This window comes from Colletotrichum destructivum, chromosome 1 (genome assembly GCF_034447905.1).
Source record: "Colletotrichum destructivum chromosome 1, complete sequence".
NCBI classification, from domain to species: domain Eukaryota; kingdom Fungi; phylum Ascomycota; class Sordariomycetes; order Glomerellales; family Glomerellaceae; genus Colletotrichum; species Colletotrichum destructivum.
Genome location: NC_085896.1, coordinates 5,826,441 through 5,844,750, shown reverse-complemented (window position 1 = coordinate 5,844,750; position 18,310 = coordinate 5,826,441). Strand labels below are relative to the sequence as shown.

Here is an 18,310-nt window from a genome sequence, read left to right as displayed (position 1 = left end):
GTCGCCACTAGAGACGGGCCATCGTCATCACGCCCGGGTGGTCCGTATACGTAATTATCTGAACAACTCCCGGGCAGACAGACGTAGTGAAGTTCTCTCGCATCTTATAAGTGTTCTTTATACAACCGAAAGGCTACGAGATCTAACTTCCCAAGAACAAAAACGAGCATCCAACCAATTCACTCGTCACTCGCAAACATGAGCACCCAACCAATTGGCCTGACTACGGTCCCGAAGCTGCTGCGTAAGTTTGTCGCATCGTGCACCGCAAAAGTGCCCCCCTCCTCCTCCCCCACGGATGCTATCCGGACGACCGAACTGACTCAGTGCTCCACCACGCAGCTGTAACGGGCACTTTCGCGCTCCCATTCGCAGTGTACTACGCATTCCTCAGCCTGCGAGTGGTCGGCGAACGGCTCAAAGACAAACACTACCTCGGTCAAGACTCCTCCAAGCCCGGGGCGGACTCGAAGAAATCACCCGGTGCCAACAAGCTCTACCTCGCCTCGCGGTCGCATGCCAACTTTGCCGAGAACGTGCCGTGGGCGTTTGTCCTTGCGTCGCTGGTCGAGCTGAACGGGGGCAGCCGCAAGGCCCTAGGCTGGCTCCTCGGGAGTTTCCTGGTTCTTCGTGTGGTCCACGCGGAGTTGGGTATCATGCAGGTCCAGGGAACCGGCAACGGTCGACCCATTGGCTATTTCGGCAGCATCGGTGTGGTTGGCACACTTGCGGCCTATGGAGCATACCTTGTCAAGGGTTATTGGGGTTACTGAGCCCACGTGTATTACGATGTACGATGTACGATGTACGATGTAGTCCCCCCCCGGTTGATGAACATGCAAAGCGCCTTGCCAAGCGTTCAGATAAGACCCTGCTGAATTGCTTGATCGACTCCTCGCTCGGTGCCTTATTGATGGATGGCTGGGCTACTCTCCCCGGGAACTTCTTCTTGGTCTGAATGCTCACACCTCCTCCAACTGACCACGAAACCAATTGCTCCGCCTTCTTGTTCCCTCTTTCGGCGTCATTAAAATCAGCCGAATGGGCTTATCGGGCACAGGAAGGGCAGATGGAGTCGGCAACTGGAGGGGCTGAACTGTTGCCTACGCTCTGGCAGGGATGGTCGGCAGACGGAGAGCCCGTTCCATCCATCTTACAACCCTCACATGATCACCACTAGCACCATTTCAACCTTTGGCACACCGCAGGGCTCTCCGAAGCATGTCAATTGTTCCCCCTGTCCCAATGGGTTGCGGCGGCGCAGCGGCCGTATGCGGCGTAGCCCCGGCACCACAACATTCATGCATCCCTCTACAAAACCACAGAAACATACCCTACATGCCGCTTGTCATTCATGATCCATTTCATCCAGCCCACGTCTCCCGCCGCTGTTTAGCAATACTTAATCCACTTCAAGTCAAGGTGTTCTCGGCTAGACTCCAGAATCGGATTCGCACCACCAGCCAACTCGTTCTCAACCAGCCGGCAGACTGTCAGTCCGTCCCCTAGATCGTCACGATGCGAAACCCATTCAAGCCGAGAAAGGCGCCGGCGCAGACCTGGTCGGCCAAGAGGTCATCCGTCCTCTCGGCCGACGACCCGGTCTTTGCGGGCCTCGACGAGACGGAACGCAAGAGCCTCGAAGCGACGCCGCCCATCCAGCAGTCCCACCAACAAACGACATCGCGTGACATTCCCAGCGAGCAGCCTCTGAAGCACGCCGGAGGTGACGGGGCAGCTGCATTGAGCGCGGGGCCGAGCTCTCACGACAGCATCAGCACCGACTCCGGGCACGGGTTTGCCGCCGTCTCCGGGTCTTTCGCCGATGGTTCTCATTCTGGCTGCTGAGGCGTGCGACGCACACACACACACACACACTCACTCACGAAGGAACGCAGGCGGTCGGCGGTAGTCACTTGAGATTTTGGGATGCTTGAGGGCCCAAGTCGGAGGAAAGTATTCGGCCTATGGGAACAATTGCATCGGATGGTTTGGACGAGCTAACGATACCTATTGACTCCATTGCTTATTCTCACATTCGCCGTACTCGTTGAGCTCTACCAAGCCCCTGGCCACCACGTAAACCTGGCCACCACGTAAACCTGGCCGAATCGTTTTTTTAATATTACAAGTATGTCGCGAAGAGATCCATGTACAACTGTCGAGTCGCCCGGTCGCCGGTCCACACATACTCATTGTCGTCGGCCACTTCGATCTGGGTTCCCCTGAACGTCGCAACCATCCCTGCGCCGAACGCAGACTTGTCCATGAAGTTGTGCTCGTCCGGCTCCACCACGTCGGTGTAGTACGGGTGCTTGACGAATGCATTGATGACCTCGACCGACGGGTATCCCATCGGGTGCTGCTTGACCCCATTTTCGCCAAGAGCGGGGTAGAGCCAATAAGGGGTTGTGAATCTATTAAGTTAACCAATAGGGTTAAAATACCTCTGTTGCCTATAGATTCTGAGTGTGCCAGAGGTACCAGCAATCTCTATCAATACATAATGGTACATTACAGTCTAAGCAGCCCTTCCGTGTTTTTTTCCGAGTGAGGTTATTCCCAGAGATCTCGCCTAGGGTCTGGCGGGCTCTTACTGCCCTTAGATTACTACAATAAGAGCAAGGCGAATTAACCTTCCTCGACCCCTTTCTATGTTGTTCCCATGGAATAGAGGTATTCCTTTTATCTATAGTCCGTCTAGGCCGTGACCTCTGCCGCCCTTGTGCTAATGGTCCGAACTGCTGAATAAGCTGGGCTGCAAGTAACTGCCGCCATTGGTGGTGTGATTTCACCTTCTGCCACCTAGGGCTGCCCCAGAGCTGCAGTAGGAAGCTATTCACAACTAACACTTCTAGTAGGAAATTCCAGGCAATTGACTGCCAGCCCCCTCGACGAATAGGGTGGCTGTATTGGTAATAGGACCTCATCTGGTCACTTACATCAACCCCATTCATCTTATGGTTGTATTCATCGATTGCCCTAGGGACTGGAAGGTCCTTGCGGACGTCTGGGCCAAAGACTTGTCGGGCAGCCTTCTTAGCAGCGGAATTCCCAGCTGGGCGGCGGCGGCTGCGGATAACTTCCTGGCCGTCCTGGAAGACAGTTGACAGGAAGAGCACAAGGGCATTATCCTTCCAGGTGAACTGGTTGACCTATTTGCTAGTTAGGTAAGTAGGCTGGCTAGACTAGGCAGGGTAGGACAGGGCTAGGCTGGCTGGCTGGCAGCTTACCTCTCCATCTAAAGTAGGGATACAGTGTATTTCGCCCCAGGGGATACCCCGTCCTTCAGTCTCTTTCTCAGCAACTAGGATCTCATCTATCCCACTATCCTTCCGGCAGGTACCAGAAGCTCCAACCTGTTGATTCCGTAGGGTACGAAAGAGCCGTATAGAGGCAAAGAGGTTGTCAAGAAAGACGTGGTAGGTTGCAGCTGGAAGTAGGGAGATAAGGGTAGTTACTACCTGCTGCGTTGGTGTCAATAGAGCCAGCTTTCCAGCAGCTGTCCCAGTCGACCGGGCTGCCCACCCGGGCTGAGCTGGGCTAGGCTGGGCGGGCTGGGCCTGGGGGACTAATGCGTATGGGCCCTTTCCATGGACGTGCCACAGCCACCGTACACAGTAGCCAGACTGGGCAAGGATCCAGATCTTATAGCCAGCTGGGATAGGTTTCGTTGGAATCGTTGTTGTCTCAAGAGATCGACCTGTTAATCGGACCATAGCCTCGTCAACTGTAAGGTCTGAACCAGGTATATAAAGGGAATCCCCAGTCTCTTGGATGTGGGATGACCACTGGTTAACCTTCCGGTATACATCTGGCATTTGATCTTGGGTCTGACCCCGGCCCCGACCCCGGCCCTGGCTGGGCTGGGCTGGCTGGCTGGGCTGGAATTCAGCAGTGTTAAATATCCGTAGTCGCTGGAGTAGTAGTTGGAAACGGTCCCGGGATATAAACCGCGTAAATAGGTGGATAGGATCCTCCTTTTGCTGCTGGGTCGACCAGTAGGTTGATAATCTAGATTCCCTATGAATTCCTATATATAATAGGATCCCTAGGAAGAGGTAGATCTCTTCTACTGAAGTCTTCCTCCACTTATACACTCTAGACGTTCTGGCCCTAGGGCCCTCCTTAGATAACGGCGCCGCATTCGTCCACTGGGCCCACTGCTCCACGAGGCCCTGCGGAACGTATTGGACGAATAGTTCTAGCGGGCTTGCAGGTAGCTGCCGTACCTCTTGGGCCCGGGCCGGCACGTTGAAGGGCCGGAAGGAGCCCGGAAGACCATGCTCGGCAGCTGGAGGTTCGTGGGGCCGGACTGTTGCTGCGTCACAGCGCTCTGGCGTACAGTCTGTATTACAGGCAGTAGTAAGGTCTTCCGGAAGGACCTCAACTACTATACAGCTGCGTATAGAAGTAACAGAAGCGTCAGAAGCATCAGAATCGCTAGAAGACATCACAGCATTAACCAAAATGGTGGTTTTAGTGGTGAAAGTAGGTCGGAAATCATAGGGGTACATGACGTACTGTCATGTATCCCTTTGAATGCGGAGTAAAAGTGGATAATTAGTGGGTATTTTCGGGCTTGGCGAAAATGGGGTCAAGCAGCACCCGATGGGATAGCAACATGGCGATGCCGTCGAACTCGACAGGCACCTCCGACGATGGTTCGTCCCGCCCGACCAGTGTTGGGAGCACTTGGCCGCTGACTTGGATCTGCTTCCAGTTAGCTTGGTCCTGGACGTCATCTCGCAACGAGTAACAGACCTGCTGGTAACGGGTTATACCGAGATGTACAGCGAGAGGAGCCACTTTGGGTGCGTGCTGGGTCTGCCAGTAGTCCCAGAACTCGGCCCGGGTCAGGTTCGCGCCCTTTTTGAGGTAGGTGACCAGCTGGGTCTGTCCCGTACTGGTGCCCGAGACGAAACTGGTGGTCAAGGCCATTGCCGCAAGGACGAAGGGAGCCGATAGAAGCATGCTTAATGAGATATTGGATTTTCGGCGCGTGGTTGATCGTTTCAAGCTGAGCTTTTTGTAGTGGCAGTTTGGAATGGAACAAGAAATACCAAGGAGGGCTTCCACGGTATTTGTAGCCAGAACCTCCCAAGGCAGCGGCTTGATGTATGGGAGTGTGCGGTGCCGGCGTCGATTCCAGATCCACGCACTTACTTGGTAACAAACCAGCTGGAATCCTGTATCGACGACAATCTTCAACAACTCGCTGTTCTCCGAGATCACCACCTGATGCGTTTGAGGGGGGCTGTGCGGATTCCAAGGCCCGCAGCGTGCCCGAGTTTGTTTGCCCGAATCCCAGCACGAGACGCTGTTGAACGCCCCAGTTCAGAGTGACTGGGTTCGCCTCCAACCTTCCGTCCAACAATCTCTTGCATCTCAATGTTTGTCAAACTTGTTTCCAACGGCGCAGCGCGTGGATACCCTGTCCGCCCCTCTTCGGACCTTGGCGCCTTTGTCGTAAGAGGCAGAAGACAGACTCTTCTAATGACGAAGACCCTTGACATTGCGTTGGTACCTGCTGCCTCGAGGACTGCTCTTGTCGTATTGGCTGTAGAATGACCCAACAAGAAAACATCCGATGTATTTGCATGCTCATATCAGTACCACAGGGGAGCAGACTCTCCCCTCCCTGCTAGTCTTCTTTTGAACCCGACTTTCCTTTGCCCGGTTACAGAGATGATGCGTAGAGATACCTTCCATATGAGGTGACTTGTTCGTAAGAGTCCTTTTGCCGTCTTCTGGACTTGGATTATCAGCTTCGTCGCGATATTCGGAGGTCACCATAATGCCTGTCCCTTGGGGCGCGTATTCGATGACGAAGTGTCTCTAAAACCTCACTGGGTAGTCAAACAAGCGGAGTGTCAAACAGACATGGGGCATCCGTAGTCTATAAGAGCTAGAAAATCTTCAACCGATACCCGTAGCAATGTATTTGATAATCCGGGAATCTACCAAAGCTGATTTTCCCTTCCAAGTCCTTGACAGTGGTTTTAAGAGCTCTGACGCCGGGTTCCTTGTCACATTCTCAACACAATTGGTACAATTGTGTATCATTGCAAAAAAAAAAAAAAAAAAAAAAAAAAAAAAAAAAACCAGTTCGATTTAAGATGTGAATAAAGGTAACATAGACACTATGTATAACTACTATCACTATGTGTAATTGATTCAAACCCGCCCATTAGTGGACGGCTTTAGCCTGCTTTCAGCTGCCCTGCAAAAGGACTACGGCCTCGGATCTTCTCGCCATAGATACACAGCAGCCACGGCACGAGCGAGAGAAGCAAGCCAACCCCACCGAGAAGACTCCCCGCGACGCCATACCCCAGTCGCTGAAACATGACGTTTGTGAATAGGGGGAAGACGCCTGCCAGCAGGTTCCGACACATGGACTGCGCCGCGAGCGCCGACGAGGCGTAGCGGTGATAGGTGTCGGCGAGGTAGTTGAAGACGGCGAGGTAGACGGTGAAGATGCCCACCGTCACGGAAACGATGGCGAGGGCTGGCACGACCCACGGGACGTCGGGCGACGAGCTCCAGCCGAACCAGAACAGGCCGATGGGGAGGAACAGCGACTCGACGCAGGCCGAGTAGAGGCGGCCTTCGGGGGTGGCCATGCGGCGGGGCATCAGCCTCCTGAAGACAGGATCTTGGAAGATGGTGACGACGGCCCCGATGACGGACCCGACGATGACGGCCGCGTAGACCCCGCCGACCTGGGCGCTGCTGAAGCCGTAGACGGAGCGGAAGGCCAAGCCGACGCTGTTGAACTGCATGTAGAGGATCGCCCACGCGAAGGAGACCCAGGCCGAGAACCAAAAGACGACGGACTCGGTGAAGAGCAGCCTCAGCGGGAAGGAGAAGCTTCGCCATATGATGCTCATGTCGAGGGCCGGGCCATCAGAGCGTGCAGTGAACGTGACTCTGACAGTTTGTTGTTGTTGTGGATGGTTTGCGAATGAAAGGGGAGCATCTTGTTCGAGAAGAGCCGACCCTTCGGCGCCAAGTCGAGGAGCAACGCGAAGCAGGTGGAGGCTCTCGAGGTGATTGTTCAGCGCCGCGCACTTCTTCCTCAGGACGACGTTGCTCCGCGTCTCGTCGAAACAGAAGAAGATGGCCAGCGTGGTCGAGCCGACGGTGATCATCTGCAGGTAGAAGATCCATCTCCAGTGCAGGTAGTCGACCACGATGCCGCTGACCATGGGCCCCAGGCCGGTGCCGACCATGATGGTCAGCGAGTACAGGGCCATGGGCGTGTTGCGCTGCTCCTTGCGGAAGACGTCGCCGACGACGCCGCCGGTCAGGGTGGCGAAGACGGCGGCGCCATTGCCCGTGACGAGGCGCGAGACCAGCATGCCGGCGAAGGACTGCGTGACGGCGCAGCCGAGGGTGCCGAGGAAAAAGACGGCGCCGGAGCCGACAAAGACCCAGTAGCGGCCGTGGGTCTCGCTGACGAGGGCGAGGACCATGGGCGCGAAGCCGAAGCCGAGGACGAAGAGGGTGATGCCGAGGTTGAACTCGGTGCTCGAGAGGCCCCATTTCTCCGTCAGGGGCGCCGCGGCCATGGCGTAGGCGCCGGCGGAGTAGGCGGCGAGGGTGGCGGCGAAGAAGGTGCCGAAGAGGACCGTCGTCTTCTTGCCGAGGGACCAGGAGAAGGGCGACTGGTGCTGTGCATCGATGGCGGCCGGGTAGGTCTCTTCCGAGAAGCCTCGGATGCCGTTGGACCGGAGACACTCCGTCAGTCGAAAGGACCGCTCCAGGGCGTCGATGTCTAGGGGTATCTCGATAAAGACCGGCGAGACCGGGGCGGTGGCCTCGTTGGGGGTTGGGGGCAGTGGTGTCTTCTCCTTGACATTGCGGCATTCGCTGCCAGCCTCGGCTACAACCGCCAGCGACCGTTGGACGTCGAAGTCGGTGGCAGAGACGCCTTCCAGCGGCGTCTTGACCCGGTCATCGGGTGTGAAGGGTGGCATACTAGGTCATCGGGTACACGGTCTGCGAGACGACGACGCTGCGAGCAATTCCCACACAAAGACACGGACCACCGACGAACTCAATGTGCTCTTGTTGGGGTTTGGTACGGGTACTGTAACAGGGAAGAATTCACAGTTGGACAATAGCCATACGACCTACCCCGGTCCGGTGACGGAAACTTCTCCGCAGCCCGCGAGATGTAGGATTCCGGGGGAGGGGACGCAGGGCTCCGAACATCGGAGCGACCCCCATGTATGATCGTCCGCATGCGGACTACCTCCCTCCCCCCTTGTGCTTTTTGTGCTTTCCAACCAGCTGTTGTCTATCGAGAGGAGCATCGTATGCTTCACCGGGCTTTCGAGTGCTTGCAAGAGGAACATGTTGTGATGCTGTGGCTAGGTTCACAGTCTGCAGTGCAATAGCCGAAACGCCCCGGGCTATGTTATCGCCTCTTCCCTCGCCGACATCCACATGCCGTGTGAGGATACATCTCGTGTATGTTCTAGAACTTAGAAGCGACCAGACCCGCCAGAGAAAGTATCTTTTACGGGATTTTCACCGATCCACTGATGAGCAACGAAGCCCCAATGTCCATGTGGCAATCTACTCGGATGAGACCTCCGAAGGATCGGAGGGGGGGAAGCAAACCGTGGGCGGCTCGGTCCGCGGCAGCGGCATTGGGTCTCTGCAGCAATCTAACGCCTTGTACACAGACAGACAGACAGACAGACCCGCCAACACTAGCCAGGGGACGATGCAGCAGTCTATCCAGACGGCTGGAATGGAACGAACCAAGATGCAGCCCCCAAAGGAGGGGAGAAGAATGGTGGTGGCGGGATGGAGCAGACAGCGAGAGCGGAGATGAAACGGCTGTTGTTGGGACCGGCCGGTTATCAGGACGACCTTTCCGGGATGAATGGGGTTTTGCGGGGGCGTCCCCGGCATTTCTTATCTGGGCCCCCTGCTCCGTTCGTCGGACGTGCAGTGGACGAACTGACTACTGTAAGTATGTGGTTCCCTGACTACTATGTAAGTAGACGTCGTGGGGATGAGACTTCTCCATGGCATTGGCGGTGACGATCTTGGTGCATGTTGCTGGGTCTGTGGGACAGAGAATGTTTACAGAGTTACACTGTAAAGCAGGGAGAGATACATGACTTCTATATCGTGCCACTTGGCTCACAAAACATGGATGACAACCGTCTAGTTGTATCCGTAGACGGATGCGTATTCTGGCTCAGCCTAGTAACATTAGAGGTTTGAATCTCAGGGCGGAAAGCCACACTTTTGTCAGCCACACTACAACCAGGGATGGGCGGCGAGGTGATTAGCTGTCGTCACCATCTTATATCAGAACTCATAGTCTCATTCGTTCTAACGAAATACGAGTCACGGCCCATGTGTTATGTACTGGACGTACGGACGAGTATCGCACCTTGCAAAAATGCTCAAAATATGAAAAGTCAGTGAACCAAAGGGAGGAAAGAAATTATAACAACAAGCACCAGAGGCCGACAATGCCGATCCCTCGGGTAGACGCGCACGAAAAACGGCAGAGGCCTGCGCACACATCGCTTGTCGGCGGCTCACTGGCGCCATCACGCGATGTCGGCTAGTATGGCTTCATGATGCCGAGAGGTCGCAAAAGGAAGGAACCAAGACTCGAGGGCCAGTATGCTTACCCTTCTCGTCTCTTGGTCCGAGACGACTGAGGCACCTTTGTCAAGCGAGGTCTCTCAGCTGGGAGGGCTGGAGGATCGTCAAAGATGTTGATTTGTCGACGAGGACGTCGCGGCGAGCAGTGAGAAAGATACACAGAAGAATTTTTTTATAGTGTCTGGGCAGACAGCTCATAGTCACCCAGTGAAGCCGCCGCTGGGCCAGGGCCGTCTCGAGAACCCCCTGAGCGACCACTGAGATGAAGGCAATGCACGGGATGAGGATCGGGTTCCTTGCCGGCGATGCAAAGCCTAGAACTCGGTTCCAACCGATGGGGGCGGACGTGGGAAAACCTTGTCATGAAGGGGATTGCACCATCGGCGACGGGGTGAGCATTTGTCACCTTGGGGTGGTGGGCTGTATCATCTCATGGTCCATGGACTTCAAGGAGGCCGTGGGGTAGTGGCGTCGTGCTGCTGTTGGTGTTGTTGCCGTGAGAAGAAGTGACTCAATGTGAGAGCAATACGAGGGGTTCCATCAAGGGAGAGAGAGAGAGAGAGAGAGAGAGAGAGAGAGTGTGTGTGTGTGTATGTGAGAGAGAGGCCATCATTACCTCTGCCTCAAGAGCAGCAGGTCTTCCTCGTGGTCATGACTTGTCGAAGCAGGCGGACGACGAGTTCTCCCTTCCCAAAAAGGGGGTTGAAAAGTTGTCATCAGGAGGAACAAGGCAAACAAAGTGCATCTGAATGCCTGCCGTTGCTGTCTGCCAGGGTGGAAGGAAACTGCGAATAGCGTTCCTAGCCATGATGGGAAGAGATACATTGAGACATGAGACACTAGTGATGAGAGTGAGCCAACACCTCATGCTTCATACCTCATATGCCCCATATGGCTCATGATGGCCAGACGAGAGAACTGGACTGGACTGGACGGGACTGAGCCAGAGCGAGGCATGTGAAGATGGATGTCTGGAGATGTCACTGGTGAATCACTCACTCACACAACTACTCACTCACTCACTCACCCACCCAATCACTCAATCACCCACACTCACCACTGACTCTCATCACTCACTCACTCACTCTGAATGATGCTGTCCACAGTCTGGATTCTGGATTAGGCATGTCGCTCGCCTGAAGGTTTTCATGGCAGCGGTCGTGGCTGCTCGCCCAGCAAAGGCAAAGGCTTTTTGGCGGATTTAATTGGGTCCCGCCGCCAAAATTTTCCCACTTCGACATCTTCGCCTCGGATCGCGTCATCGGACGAGTGGACCACAAACAGAAACTATGACACAGATTTTCACCTTTTTTTCTCTCTCAGAGGGAGGGAATAAGGGACCTGCTTAGGCTTACTTGCTGTAACTCACTCATTCATGGCTCAAGGTGTTTCTTATCCCCTGTACAGAGAGTATTATTCTCTGGATCCGCACACAAAACATCCATACACCGATCCCACTCCAAGACCCATGCATGTACTTACAAACCCATGCATTCATTCGTTGCATGTCACCTCCTACAGAGTATCTGTACACGACTACTTGCTACTCTGTACTCACTGTCATCCATGTCTCTCCAAGAGGCTCAATCCTCGCATACTCTCGGCACCCCACGGACAGAGCCTCCCATGGCAGCCATGGTCCATCTTAGTTCCCTTGGCCCCATCCCCATGGCCTTCGCGACCTTTTGGACCATCCAGAAAATTGTCTCGCCACATGGCGCCAGCTCCGTGTCTCCAAGACGTGATCTGCTTGGGGGCTTGGCGGGGGGGGGGGGAGGGAGGTCCCCGTAGTTTGTACTTCACACTCCGGAGCCGAAAAGACATAAAGACCTTCTGGCGGCCTTCTAGTCTGTCGCCGTCTTTCCTGCTTTCCTCGGATCGTCTTCCGTTCTCCAGTCTACCTTCTCCCTCCACCTCCTGCTTCTCCCCAGCCAGCCTGGTGTTACTCTTCCCCTAGTCTCTCTGGTCCGTGGTGGTGTCTGATCTCTGATCTTTGATATCCTTACCTAAACCAACCAAAGACGACTCGTCGACGACGACGACGACTCCGCCCAACATGTCCAAGTTCCTGGGCAAGTTCAACGGCGCCTCGACGTCGGCCACCGCCAACAAGAATGGCGACCTTCCCGCCGCCGCGACATACGATAGCGAAGTCGGTATGTCATGTCATGCCCTGATCCGTCTTCTGCTTCTTGTCTGTCTGTCTGTATGTAGCATGATCAAATCGACTGACCCTACGTCTCCACCCATCCACAGGTCGCATCGAGGACGCCCGCGAGGCCAAGCGCACCATCGGTGTCACCACGGCCATCTTCCTCATCGTCAACCGCGTCGTCGGCACCGGCATCTTCGCCACCCCCGGCACCATCTTTGCCCTCTCCGGCAGTGTCGGCCTCGCCCTCTTCATCTGGGTCGCCGGCATGATTATCGCTCTCGCCGGAACCGCCGTCTACCTCGAGTGGGGCACCGCCATCCCCAAGAACGGTGGCGAGAAGAACTACCTCGAATACGTCTTCCGCAAGCCCAAGTTCCTTACCACCGGCCTCTACACCGGCTACGTCGTCCTCCTCGGCTGGGCCAGCGGCAACTCGGTCGTCTTTGGCGAGTACATCCTGCACGCCGCCAACGTCGAGGTCGACCGCTGGAACCAGCGCGCCATCGGCCTTGCCTGCATCACGACCGCCTTCTTGATCCACGGCCTCGCCCTCAAGTGGGGTCTGCGCCTGCAGAACCTGCTCGGCTCCATCAAGCTCATCATCATCCTCATCATCATCCTCTGCGGCTTTGTCGCCCTCGGCGGCCACGTCAAGCTGCCCGAGGACCAGAAGCCCAGGAACTTTGAAAACGCCTTCGCCGGCACCACCGGCAGCGCCTACGGCGTCGTCACCGCCCTCTACAACGTCATCTGGAGCTACATCGGCTACAGCAACGCCAACTACGCCCTCTCCGAGACCAGGAACCCCGTCCGCACCCTCAAGATCGCCGCCCCCGTCGGCATCATCACCATCTCCATCCTGTACATGCTCGTCAACGTCGCCTACTTCGCCGCCGTCCCCAGGGAGGAGATCCTCGAGGGTGGCCGCCTCGTCGCCGCCTCGCTCTTCCGCAACGTCATGGGCAGCAAGGCTGAGCGCGCCCTTTCCGTCTTCGTCGCCCTGTCTGCCTTCGGCAACGTCCTCAGTGTCATCTTCTCCCAGGGCCGTCTCGTCCAGGAGCTCGGTCGTGAGGGCATTCTTCCCTGGTCCCGCTTCTTCGCCAGCAACAGACCCTTCAACGCGCCCTTGGCCGGTCTCTTTGAGCACTGGCTGATCTGTGTCATCACCATGCTTGCCCCCCCTCCTGGTAAGTCCTACACATCTCACTTCTCATTCACACCTACACAAAGCTAGCTAGTTAGCTAGCTAGTCAACAAGCCTATCCCCCCCTCCACTTCCTCTCCCGGCTATTTTACTAACACCACCATCATAGGCGACGCTTACAACTTCATTCTCAACCTCATCAGCTACCCCCTCGCCATCATCAACGTCTTCGTCTCGGGCGGCCTCGCCTACCTCTACCTCAACCGCAAGGAGTGGAACTGGAACCCCCCCATCAGCGCCACCCTGCCCGTCACCATCTTCTTCATGCTCAGCAATGTCTACCTCGTCATCGCACCCTTCGTGCCCCCCGAGGAGGGCCAGAACGTCTACGAGAGCCTCCCCTACTACCTCCACTGCGTCGTCGGCATCGCCATCATCGTCGCCGGCGGTCTCTACTGGGTCGTCTGGGCCAAGATTCTCCCCAAGCTCGGCAAGTACGAGCTGGTCCGCGAGACCGTCGTCGACGACATCGACGGCTGGGAGCGCAACGTCTTCTTCCGCCGCCCGTACGGCGAGTCTGTCGGCTCGGAGCACAACGACATCTCTCAGCAGGTGTCCAAGTAGTTGTCGCTCGCCCGACCCGGTTTGCTTGTTTAACACGGCCGCGGCAATGGCCTTTGTACAGCTTTAATGAATACCGCACTTGCGTCGTTTAATATATACCCTAGAAGTACTGCATACATAATAGAACAACTCCTAATGTTCCACCGAAATGGCCACTTCTAAATGGCCTCTTTTTTTTTTTTCTTTTTTTTTTTTTTTGGTTACGGGTGAACTGCGCCCTTTGAATGTTTCCACTTGATGCAACTTCTCCGGATCATCACGTCGAGGGACTGGCTGACTGCCTAGAGTTGTAAAAGGCCCGTCTAGGCGCGGAACCGCAGCTTGGTGGACGGCCTGCAGCACCAACACTAGAGAAAATCCCAACATCTCAACGTCAGAACCATTCGAATTTGAGGGGAGCGCAGAAGAAGGGTTTTGAACTTACGCTCACTGTCATCAAAGGCGACTCGCTGGACGACGCGACCCAGCAGTCTGCGTCGTTCTGGCCAGACCCGGCCGGGCAGGGGAACCCTCCCAGCGTGCCTTTGGCATTGCAGTCTTCGTTTGACGACTATGCAAAGGTTCCGGTCAGATGGCACTTGACGGATGGGTCACGATGGTCGATAGGCTTACGCATTCAACGGTCTCTTGCCGGCATGTTAGCGGCGTGATGCCGTTGTTCTGAGCCAGTGACTGGGCCGCGAGGGCGCAGAGGAGGGCGATGGCTGTGGTGATTGAGCGCATAGTTTGCTGTCTTGGGTCTTTACCAACAACGTGGGCTGTGTTTCGTGTTTCCGTGCTGAAGAGTTATGTGATGAAATGGCCAAGCAAGTCTCGTACCAAAACGTATCCGTGAAATACGTTTCTTCAACGTTGTCGTCGCCGGGAGTCGTCAACGGGACTGCGGGATCGGCTCTCTTTTATCTGACTACGCCGCCGCCGCAGCGGCGATTTAGAGTTGACACGCTTGATTGGGATGCGCGTCGCCGCCATCTATTTCCTGGTGGTTACAGGGTCATTCTGGGGTTGCCAAGCGTCGTGTTAATCTACCACGCACACAAAGTCCCCGTGGGTCCCGCCTTTTTCTTATTTCTGGTCAACTATACAGAGTTCAAGGCATAATTAATGAGGCTTGGGGAGTGTCCGACAATTCCGTAAGCTTTTTTTGGTGGGTGGGATTCAAACCCAACCTTGGTTGTTTTGGTGCTGCAGGGGAAATCCTCATGGGGGAGAAGATCTTTTATCTACAGCGTTAGGCACACCGGATTCGAAACAGACGATGTTACTAGAAGTGCTCTTAATGTGTGGATGCCCTCCTCGCCTGGTAGTTGATGGCTCGCGCGGACGGTAAAGAGGATGAACCTACTAGGGTAGGGGTTGGAATGGAAGCCCAACGTGTCATATATGCTTAACGTTGTGGCTCAGACAATGCAACTGGGCTCTAGGCAGGCAAGATCCCGGCGCATGGTGTGTCGTTCCAGCAGATGGGGACGAGCATTCCCATCGCCTCCTTTCTTTCGCTTCTGGGTTTCGCTTTCGAGCTCGTTGTGAAGCGACTAAAATTGCCAAGAACAACGTCCTCGGCGGGTGCCACGAAACCGATTCGCTTTGGAGCAGCCTACAGCTCGAGACCTGCGTCCGTTAAGCGCCGTGTCGGAGTGGAGCTCTTGGAAGCACATGTTTCGAGCGTCGCAAACAGGCCGCAGCGCGATCGACGGCGGCAATTTAGAGCTTCGGTTTCCCGGAGAAGATCGGTCCTCCGAAGCTCGGTGGATCATCCTGTTCTTGCGAGGAGACAGACAAGGACACAACTCGTGGGTGAGCGACTGCAACCTTACAGGCGGCCCACGGCTGCAATTCTGGCACCCAGATGGTTCCGGGAGGTGATAGGAGAATGTAAGCGCCGTGACGAGTGAAAGGAGCCAACCAACACACCTTTCGGCGCCCTCAGGAGCATATCCCCTTCCTTCACTGCAGCCATAGTGAAAAGGGTGTTAGGGCCTCTAGACGCATCATTGGGGGCCTCAAAGGTCCTGCCATCGTAGAGTTTACGTCGCCTGTATCCCTTGAGTCTTGTCCGGTGTTCTTATATCTACTTGAAGTTTCCGATTTGTGTCTCCTTTGGCCGACACCAACATGGCGCACGACATCAACCTCGATACTCTTGGGGAACAACACGCAACGGTGTCCCAAGATAAAATCTTTGGGATCTTGCAAACGCACCTCCAGAGCGGGGGAAAGACCAGCACAAGTTCGTCACAGTTGGCCGATGCCATCCGGCAACTGAGTGCCAAAACCTCTTCGGGAGATGCTGCGTCAGGCTTCCTCTGGGATCTTTGGATGGTCGTCGTAGATCTCGCCTACCTCATTCCGCCAGACCACCCCTGGCAGGACAAACTTATAGGTGCTATTCAGACCTTGAGACAAACTGGTGGACTTATCGTCCCCACTGAAGAAGTGAGTTCACTCAGCACTAATTATCGGTGGCTTCTATTCATCACTAAACCGGCTTCAGACGAAGGAGCCCCTGATGTGGAAAGACCTGTCACATCTGGCGGAATACATGTTAGATAAGTGGTTCGGTAGGCTTCTCTTTTTACTCTATATACGATACGATAAACGCGCCAACACTTGAGTAGATCCCACCAAGCTAGACGAATGGACTCTAGACAATGTTGCTGCATGGAAGAACCTCAACTCGTTCACTGCCAGGCTCACGACGGAAGACTTTGCTCCCTGGTTGAACTTCCCCATCTGGCAACTTCAGAGCGCCCTTGACGAGTCCCCAGACAAGGGTATCATCCTGGAGTCTAGGCTCTGGGTAGCGACTGAGTGGGCTATACGTCGTGGAAGCTTGGTATTCCAAGACATAATCTTCGCCAGACCGCACAAAGATGCAGTTGAAGAGGCTACCGAAGGGCAAGGCTTGGGCAAGTTACGTCTTTGGAAGAAGAGGTTTTCCGAACTGCTTGAGGATAAGGAGCTACTGGGACTCGATATTGTTCTTGTCCACCGAATAGAGCAGACTGTCAAGGAGATGGAGGAGTTCGAGATCGCTGACCAGGTACAATAGCTGATGGACGAGCGGATCATCATACTTATTTAAGAGGATAACCTCTTCCACCTCCATTATGCCAATTACCAGATTGGCGTCTTCAATGGTTCTGAATATCCACAGTTGTTGGAAAGAAGACAGAACAAAAAAGAATGTCAAGAGGGTGTAAGTGTGGTTTGAGAAGAGCCATTGGCTCAGCGCTTCTTCAGTGGCCACGCAAAAGCCCCGAGCGACGAACACAACATGAACGAACCCAGGAACAGAATCAACGACTCGTACCGGCCCATGCCGTATCCCCAGCTCACCGGCTTCGTCAACAGGCCCGCCGTGATGGGACCGGTGGCCAAGTTGCCGATGCCCTTGCCGAAGGCCATCATGCTGAACACGGGCTGGGGATCATCGGACAACATGGCGCCGAACTTGGCCCAGAATATCAGGAAACCACCGGCGAACATGCCGAAGACCAGCGCAAATACCACTAACAACGCCAGTGAATGGGCGAAGCCCCAGAGCGTGAACGCCGCAACGGACGACACGAAGGACGACACGAACATGAGGGCGAAGACGTTGTCCGTCCGGTCGGAGAGCCATCCGAAGCCGAGCTGCCCAAAGACAGTCGCCAGGTTGTGGGCCGCGAGCAGCAAGGCTCCCATGGTACCCGACAGCCCGATGGCGGATGCGTAGGAAGGCAGATACAGCGAGGGGATATAGTAGGCAAACCCCTGGAACAGGTTGGAGAGCGCGAAGCAGTAGAAGAGAGGCTGCCGCAGGAAGCTGACATCGAACATGCGCATCGCGCCCCGGGGCGACGGCGGCAGCCGGCCCTTGACCATGTGCAGGACGGGCGCAACGCAGGCGAACTGGGCCACCGCAACGGCGCGCAGCGTCGTGCGGTATCCATACCTGGACAACAGCAGCTGCAGGAGGAACGGCAGGCCGACGCCGCTGAAGCCGCCCCCTGCGTAGAGGACGCCGTACGCCAGGCCGCGGCGGGCGACGAACCACTCGTTGAGCATTCGCAGCACCGGGAAGTACAGCATCAGGAAGCCGAAGCCGTAGAGGACGCCCTGGGTGGCGATGAGCCCCGGGACGGAGTCGGCGAAGGAGGCGCCGACCAGGGAGGCGACGCAGAGGGCCCAGCCGACGACGACCATGTGTCTCTGGTAGAGATGGAACCTCTTGACGAGAGGGGCCGCGAGGGGCGCGCCGAGAAAGTAGATGCTCGTCGACACGGTGCCTATGATGGCGATGTTCGGGTCGTCTTTGAACTGCGGCTGTGAGGAATAGTATTCCTGGAAGACGCCAAAAGTCAAGGGAAAGCCTATTTTAGAGGTCAGCGACGCCGTTTTCCTGCGGGCAAGCTATACAAAGAGGCTTCGAGTGTAGGTATACCCCAGAGAAGCGCTTCGATGACGAAGCTTGACAACAGAAACTTCCACGCGGCGGCGCCCTTGTCGGTTGGTGGCATAGTCTGGATCAAGGTGTTGACATCCTCCTCGTCCGTCTGCTGGGCCGACGCCGTACGGGCGTCGGCGTCCGGGAGGCGACGCAGTTCGACTGACATCTTGGAGCAAGTCTTTTGCGTCCGAACACCTTTGGTTTTACTTTTGGCTAGTTACCGAACGAAGAAGATTGGGGAAGAAAAAAAAAAAAAAACCATCAGACCGCGTTTTCACACATAGGCATACTTATTAGTCCCGTCTGGGGGGAGGAG

The 18,310-nt window shown here is 55.6% G+C and overlaps 8 protein-coding genes across 8 annotated transcripts; 4 read left to right on the top strand and 4 right to left on the bottom strand.

Moving 5' to 3' along the window:
• The first annotated feature begins 82 nt into the window (after window positions 1–82).
• CDEST_01779 (Putative membrane-associated, eicosanoid/glutathione metabolism (MAPEG) protein) lies at window positions 83–869 on the top strand. Its single transcript, XM_062917938.1, has 2 exons — window positions 83–244; window positions 343–869. The coding sequence occupies exons 1-2, from the start codon at window positions 199–201 to the stop codon at window positions 771–773; spliced, it is 477 nt and encodes a 158-aa protein (XP_062773989.1). The 5' UTR covers window positions 83–198; the 3' UTR covers window positions 774–869.
• Window positions 870–1,314: 445 nt separating this feature from the next.
• On the top strand, window positions 1,315–2,119 carry CDEST_01778 (uncharacterized protein). Its single transcript, XM_062917937.1, has one exon. The coding sequence runs from the start codon at window positions 1,519–1,521 to the stop codon at window positions 1,846–1,848; it is 330 nt and encodes a 109-aa protein (XP_062773988.1). The 5' UTR covers window positions 1,315–1,518; the 3' UTR covers window positions 1,849–2,119.
• Window positions 2,120–2,125: 6 nt separating this feature from the next.
• CDEST_01777 (Putative EthD domain-containing protein) lies at window positions 2,126–4,974 on the bottom strand (the record flags this gene model as incomplete). The annotated part of the gene is made up of 2 exons (XM_062917936.1): window positions 2,126–2,260; window positions 4,681–4,974. 2 exons carry the CDS (start codon window positions 4,972–4,974, stop codon window positions 2,126–2,128), a joined length of 429 nt encoding a protein of 142 aa, XP_062773987.1.
• Window positions 4,975–6,107: 1,133 nt separating this feature from the next.
• CDEST_01776 (Putative major facilitator superfamily, MFS transporter superfamily) lies at window positions 6,108–8,086 on the bottom strand. The gene has a single exon (XM_062917935.1). The coding sequence runs from the start codon at window positions 7,980–7,982 to the stop codon at window positions 6,204–6,206; it is 1,779 nt and encodes a 592-aa protein (XP_062773986.1). The 5' UTR covers window positions 7,983–8,086; the 3' UTR covers window positions 6,108–6,203.
• A 2,938-nt stretch (window positions 8,087–11,024) lies between these two features.
• CDEST_01775 (Putative amino acid/polyamine transporter I) lies at window positions 11,025–13,707 on the top strand. Its single transcript, XM_062917934.1, has 3 exons — window positions 11,025–11,795; window positions 11,896–12,981; window positions 13,108–13,707. Exons 1-3 carry the CDS (start codon window positions 11,696–11,698, stop codon window positions 13,560–13,562), a joined length of 1,641 nt encoding a protein of 546 aa, XP_062773985.1. The 5' UTR covers window positions 11,025–11,695; the 3' UTR covers window positions 13,563–13,707.
• A 61-nt stretch (window positions 13,708–13,768) lies between these two features.
• Window positions 13,769–14,536, bottom strand: CDEST_01774 (uncharacterized protein). Its single transcript, XM_062917933.1, has 3 exons — window positions 14,175–14,536; window positions 13,987–14,112; window positions 13,769–13,909 (listed from the first exon to the last, which is right to left on the bottom strand). The coding sequence occupies exons 1-3, from the start codon at window positions 14,283–14,285 to the stop codon at window positions 13,865–13,867; spliced, it is 282 nt and encodes a 93-aa protein (XP_062773984.1). The 5' UTR covers window positions 14,286–14,536; the 3' UTR covers window positions 13,769–13,864.
• A 1,070-nt stretch (window positions 14,537–15,606) lies between these two features.
• CDEST_01773 (Putative oxopyrrolidine biosynthesis cluster protein G) lies at window positions 15,607–18,244 on the top strand. The gene is made up of 3 exons (XM_062917932.1): window positions 15,607–15,998; window positions 16,057–16,123; window positions 16,181–18,244. Exons 1-3 carry the CDS (start codon window positions 15,678–15,680, stop codon window positions 16,612–16,614), a joined length of 822 nt encoding a protein of 273 aa, XP_062773983.1. The 5' UTR covers window positions 15,607–15,677; the 3' UTR covers window positions 16,615–18,244.
• On the bottom strand, window positions 16,186–18,244 carry CDEST_01772 (Putative major facilitator superfamily, MFS transporter superfamily). The gene is made up of 2 exons (XM_062917931.1): window positions 17,989–18,244; window positions 16,186–17,917 (listed from the first exon to the last, which is right to left on the bottom strand). The coding sequence occupies exons 1-2, from the start codon at window positions 18,158–18,160 to the stop codon at window positions 16,791–16,793; spliced, it is 1,299 nt and encodes a 432-aa protein (XP_062773982.1). The 5' UTR covers window positions 18,161–18,244; the 3' UTR covers window positions 16,186–16,790.
• Window positions 18,245–18,310: the final 66 nt, after the last annotated feature.

What these genes read in the sequence shown, in the direction of transcription:
- CDEST_01772 (XM_062917931.1), bottom strand. Translation starts at nt 18,160, where the DNA reads ATGTCAGTCGAACTGCGTCGCCTCCCGGACGCCGACGCCCGTACGGCG. An exon ending in CATCGAAGCGCTTCTCTGGG is followed by an intron (nt 17,918 to 17,988) that starts GTATACCTACAC and finishes CCTCTAAAATAG; the next exon opens with GCTTTCCCTTGACTTTTGGC.
- CDEST_01775 (XM_062917934.1), top strand. Translation starts at nt 11,696, where the DNA reads ATGTCCAAGTTCCTGGGCAAGTTCAACGGCGCCTCGACGTCGGCCACC. An exon ending in GACATACGATAGCGAAGTCG is followed by an intron (nt 11,796 to 11,895) that starts GTATGTCATGTC and finishes ACCCATCCACAG; the next exon opens with GTCGCATCGAGGACGCCCGC. An exon ending in CATGCTTGCCCCCCCTCCTG is followed by an intron (nt 12,982 to 13,107) that starts GTAAGTCCTACA and finishes CCACCATCATAG; the next exon opens with GCGACGCTTACAACTTCATT.
- CDEST_01774 (XM_062917933.1), bottom strand. Translation starts at nt 14,285, where the DNA reads ATGCGCTCAATCACCACAGCCATCGCCCTCCTCTGCGCCCTCGCGGCC. An exon ending in GGCAAGAGACCGTTGAATGC is followed by an intron (nt 14,113 to 14,174) that starts GTAAGCCTATCG and finishes ACCTTTGCATAG; the next exon opens with TCGTCAAACGAAGACTGCAA. An exon ending in CGCCTTTGATGACAGTGAGC is followed by an intron (nt 13,910 to 13,986) that starts GTAAGTTCAAAA and finishes GATTTTCTCTAG; the next exon opens with TGTTGGTGCTGCAGGCCGTC.
- CDEST_01776 (XM_062917935.1), bottom strand. Translation starts at nt 7,982, where the DNA reads ATGCCACCCTTCACACCCGATGACCGGGTCAAGACGCCGCTGGAAGGC.
- CDEST_01773 (XM_062917932.1), top strand. Translation starts at nt 15,678, where the DNA reads ATGGCGCACGACATCAACCTCGATACTCTTGGGGAACAACACGCAACG. An exon ending in TTATCGTCCCCACTGAAGAA is followed by an intron (nt 15,999 to 16,056) that starts GTGAGTTCACTC and finishes AACCGGCTTCAG; the next exon opens with ACGAAGGAGCCCCTGATGTG. An exon ending in CATGTTAGATAAGTGGTTCG is followed by an intron (nt 16,124 to 16,180) that starts GTAGGCTTCTCT and finishes ACACTTGAGTAG; the next exon opens with ATCCCACCAAGCTAGACGAA.
- CDEST_01779 (XM_062917938.1), top strand. Translation starts at nt 199, where the DNA reads ATGAGCACCCAACCAATTGGCCTGACTACGGTCCCGAAGCTGCTGC. An exon ending in TACGGTCCCGAAGCTGCTGC is followed by an intron (nt 245 to 342) that starts GTAAGTTTGTCG and finishes TCCACCACGCAG; the next exon opens with CTGTAACGGGCACTTTCGCG.
- CDEST_01778 (XM_062917937.1), top strand. Translation starts at nt 1,519, where the DNA reads ATGCGAAACCCATTCAAGCCGAGAAAGGCGCCGGCGCAGACCTGGTCG.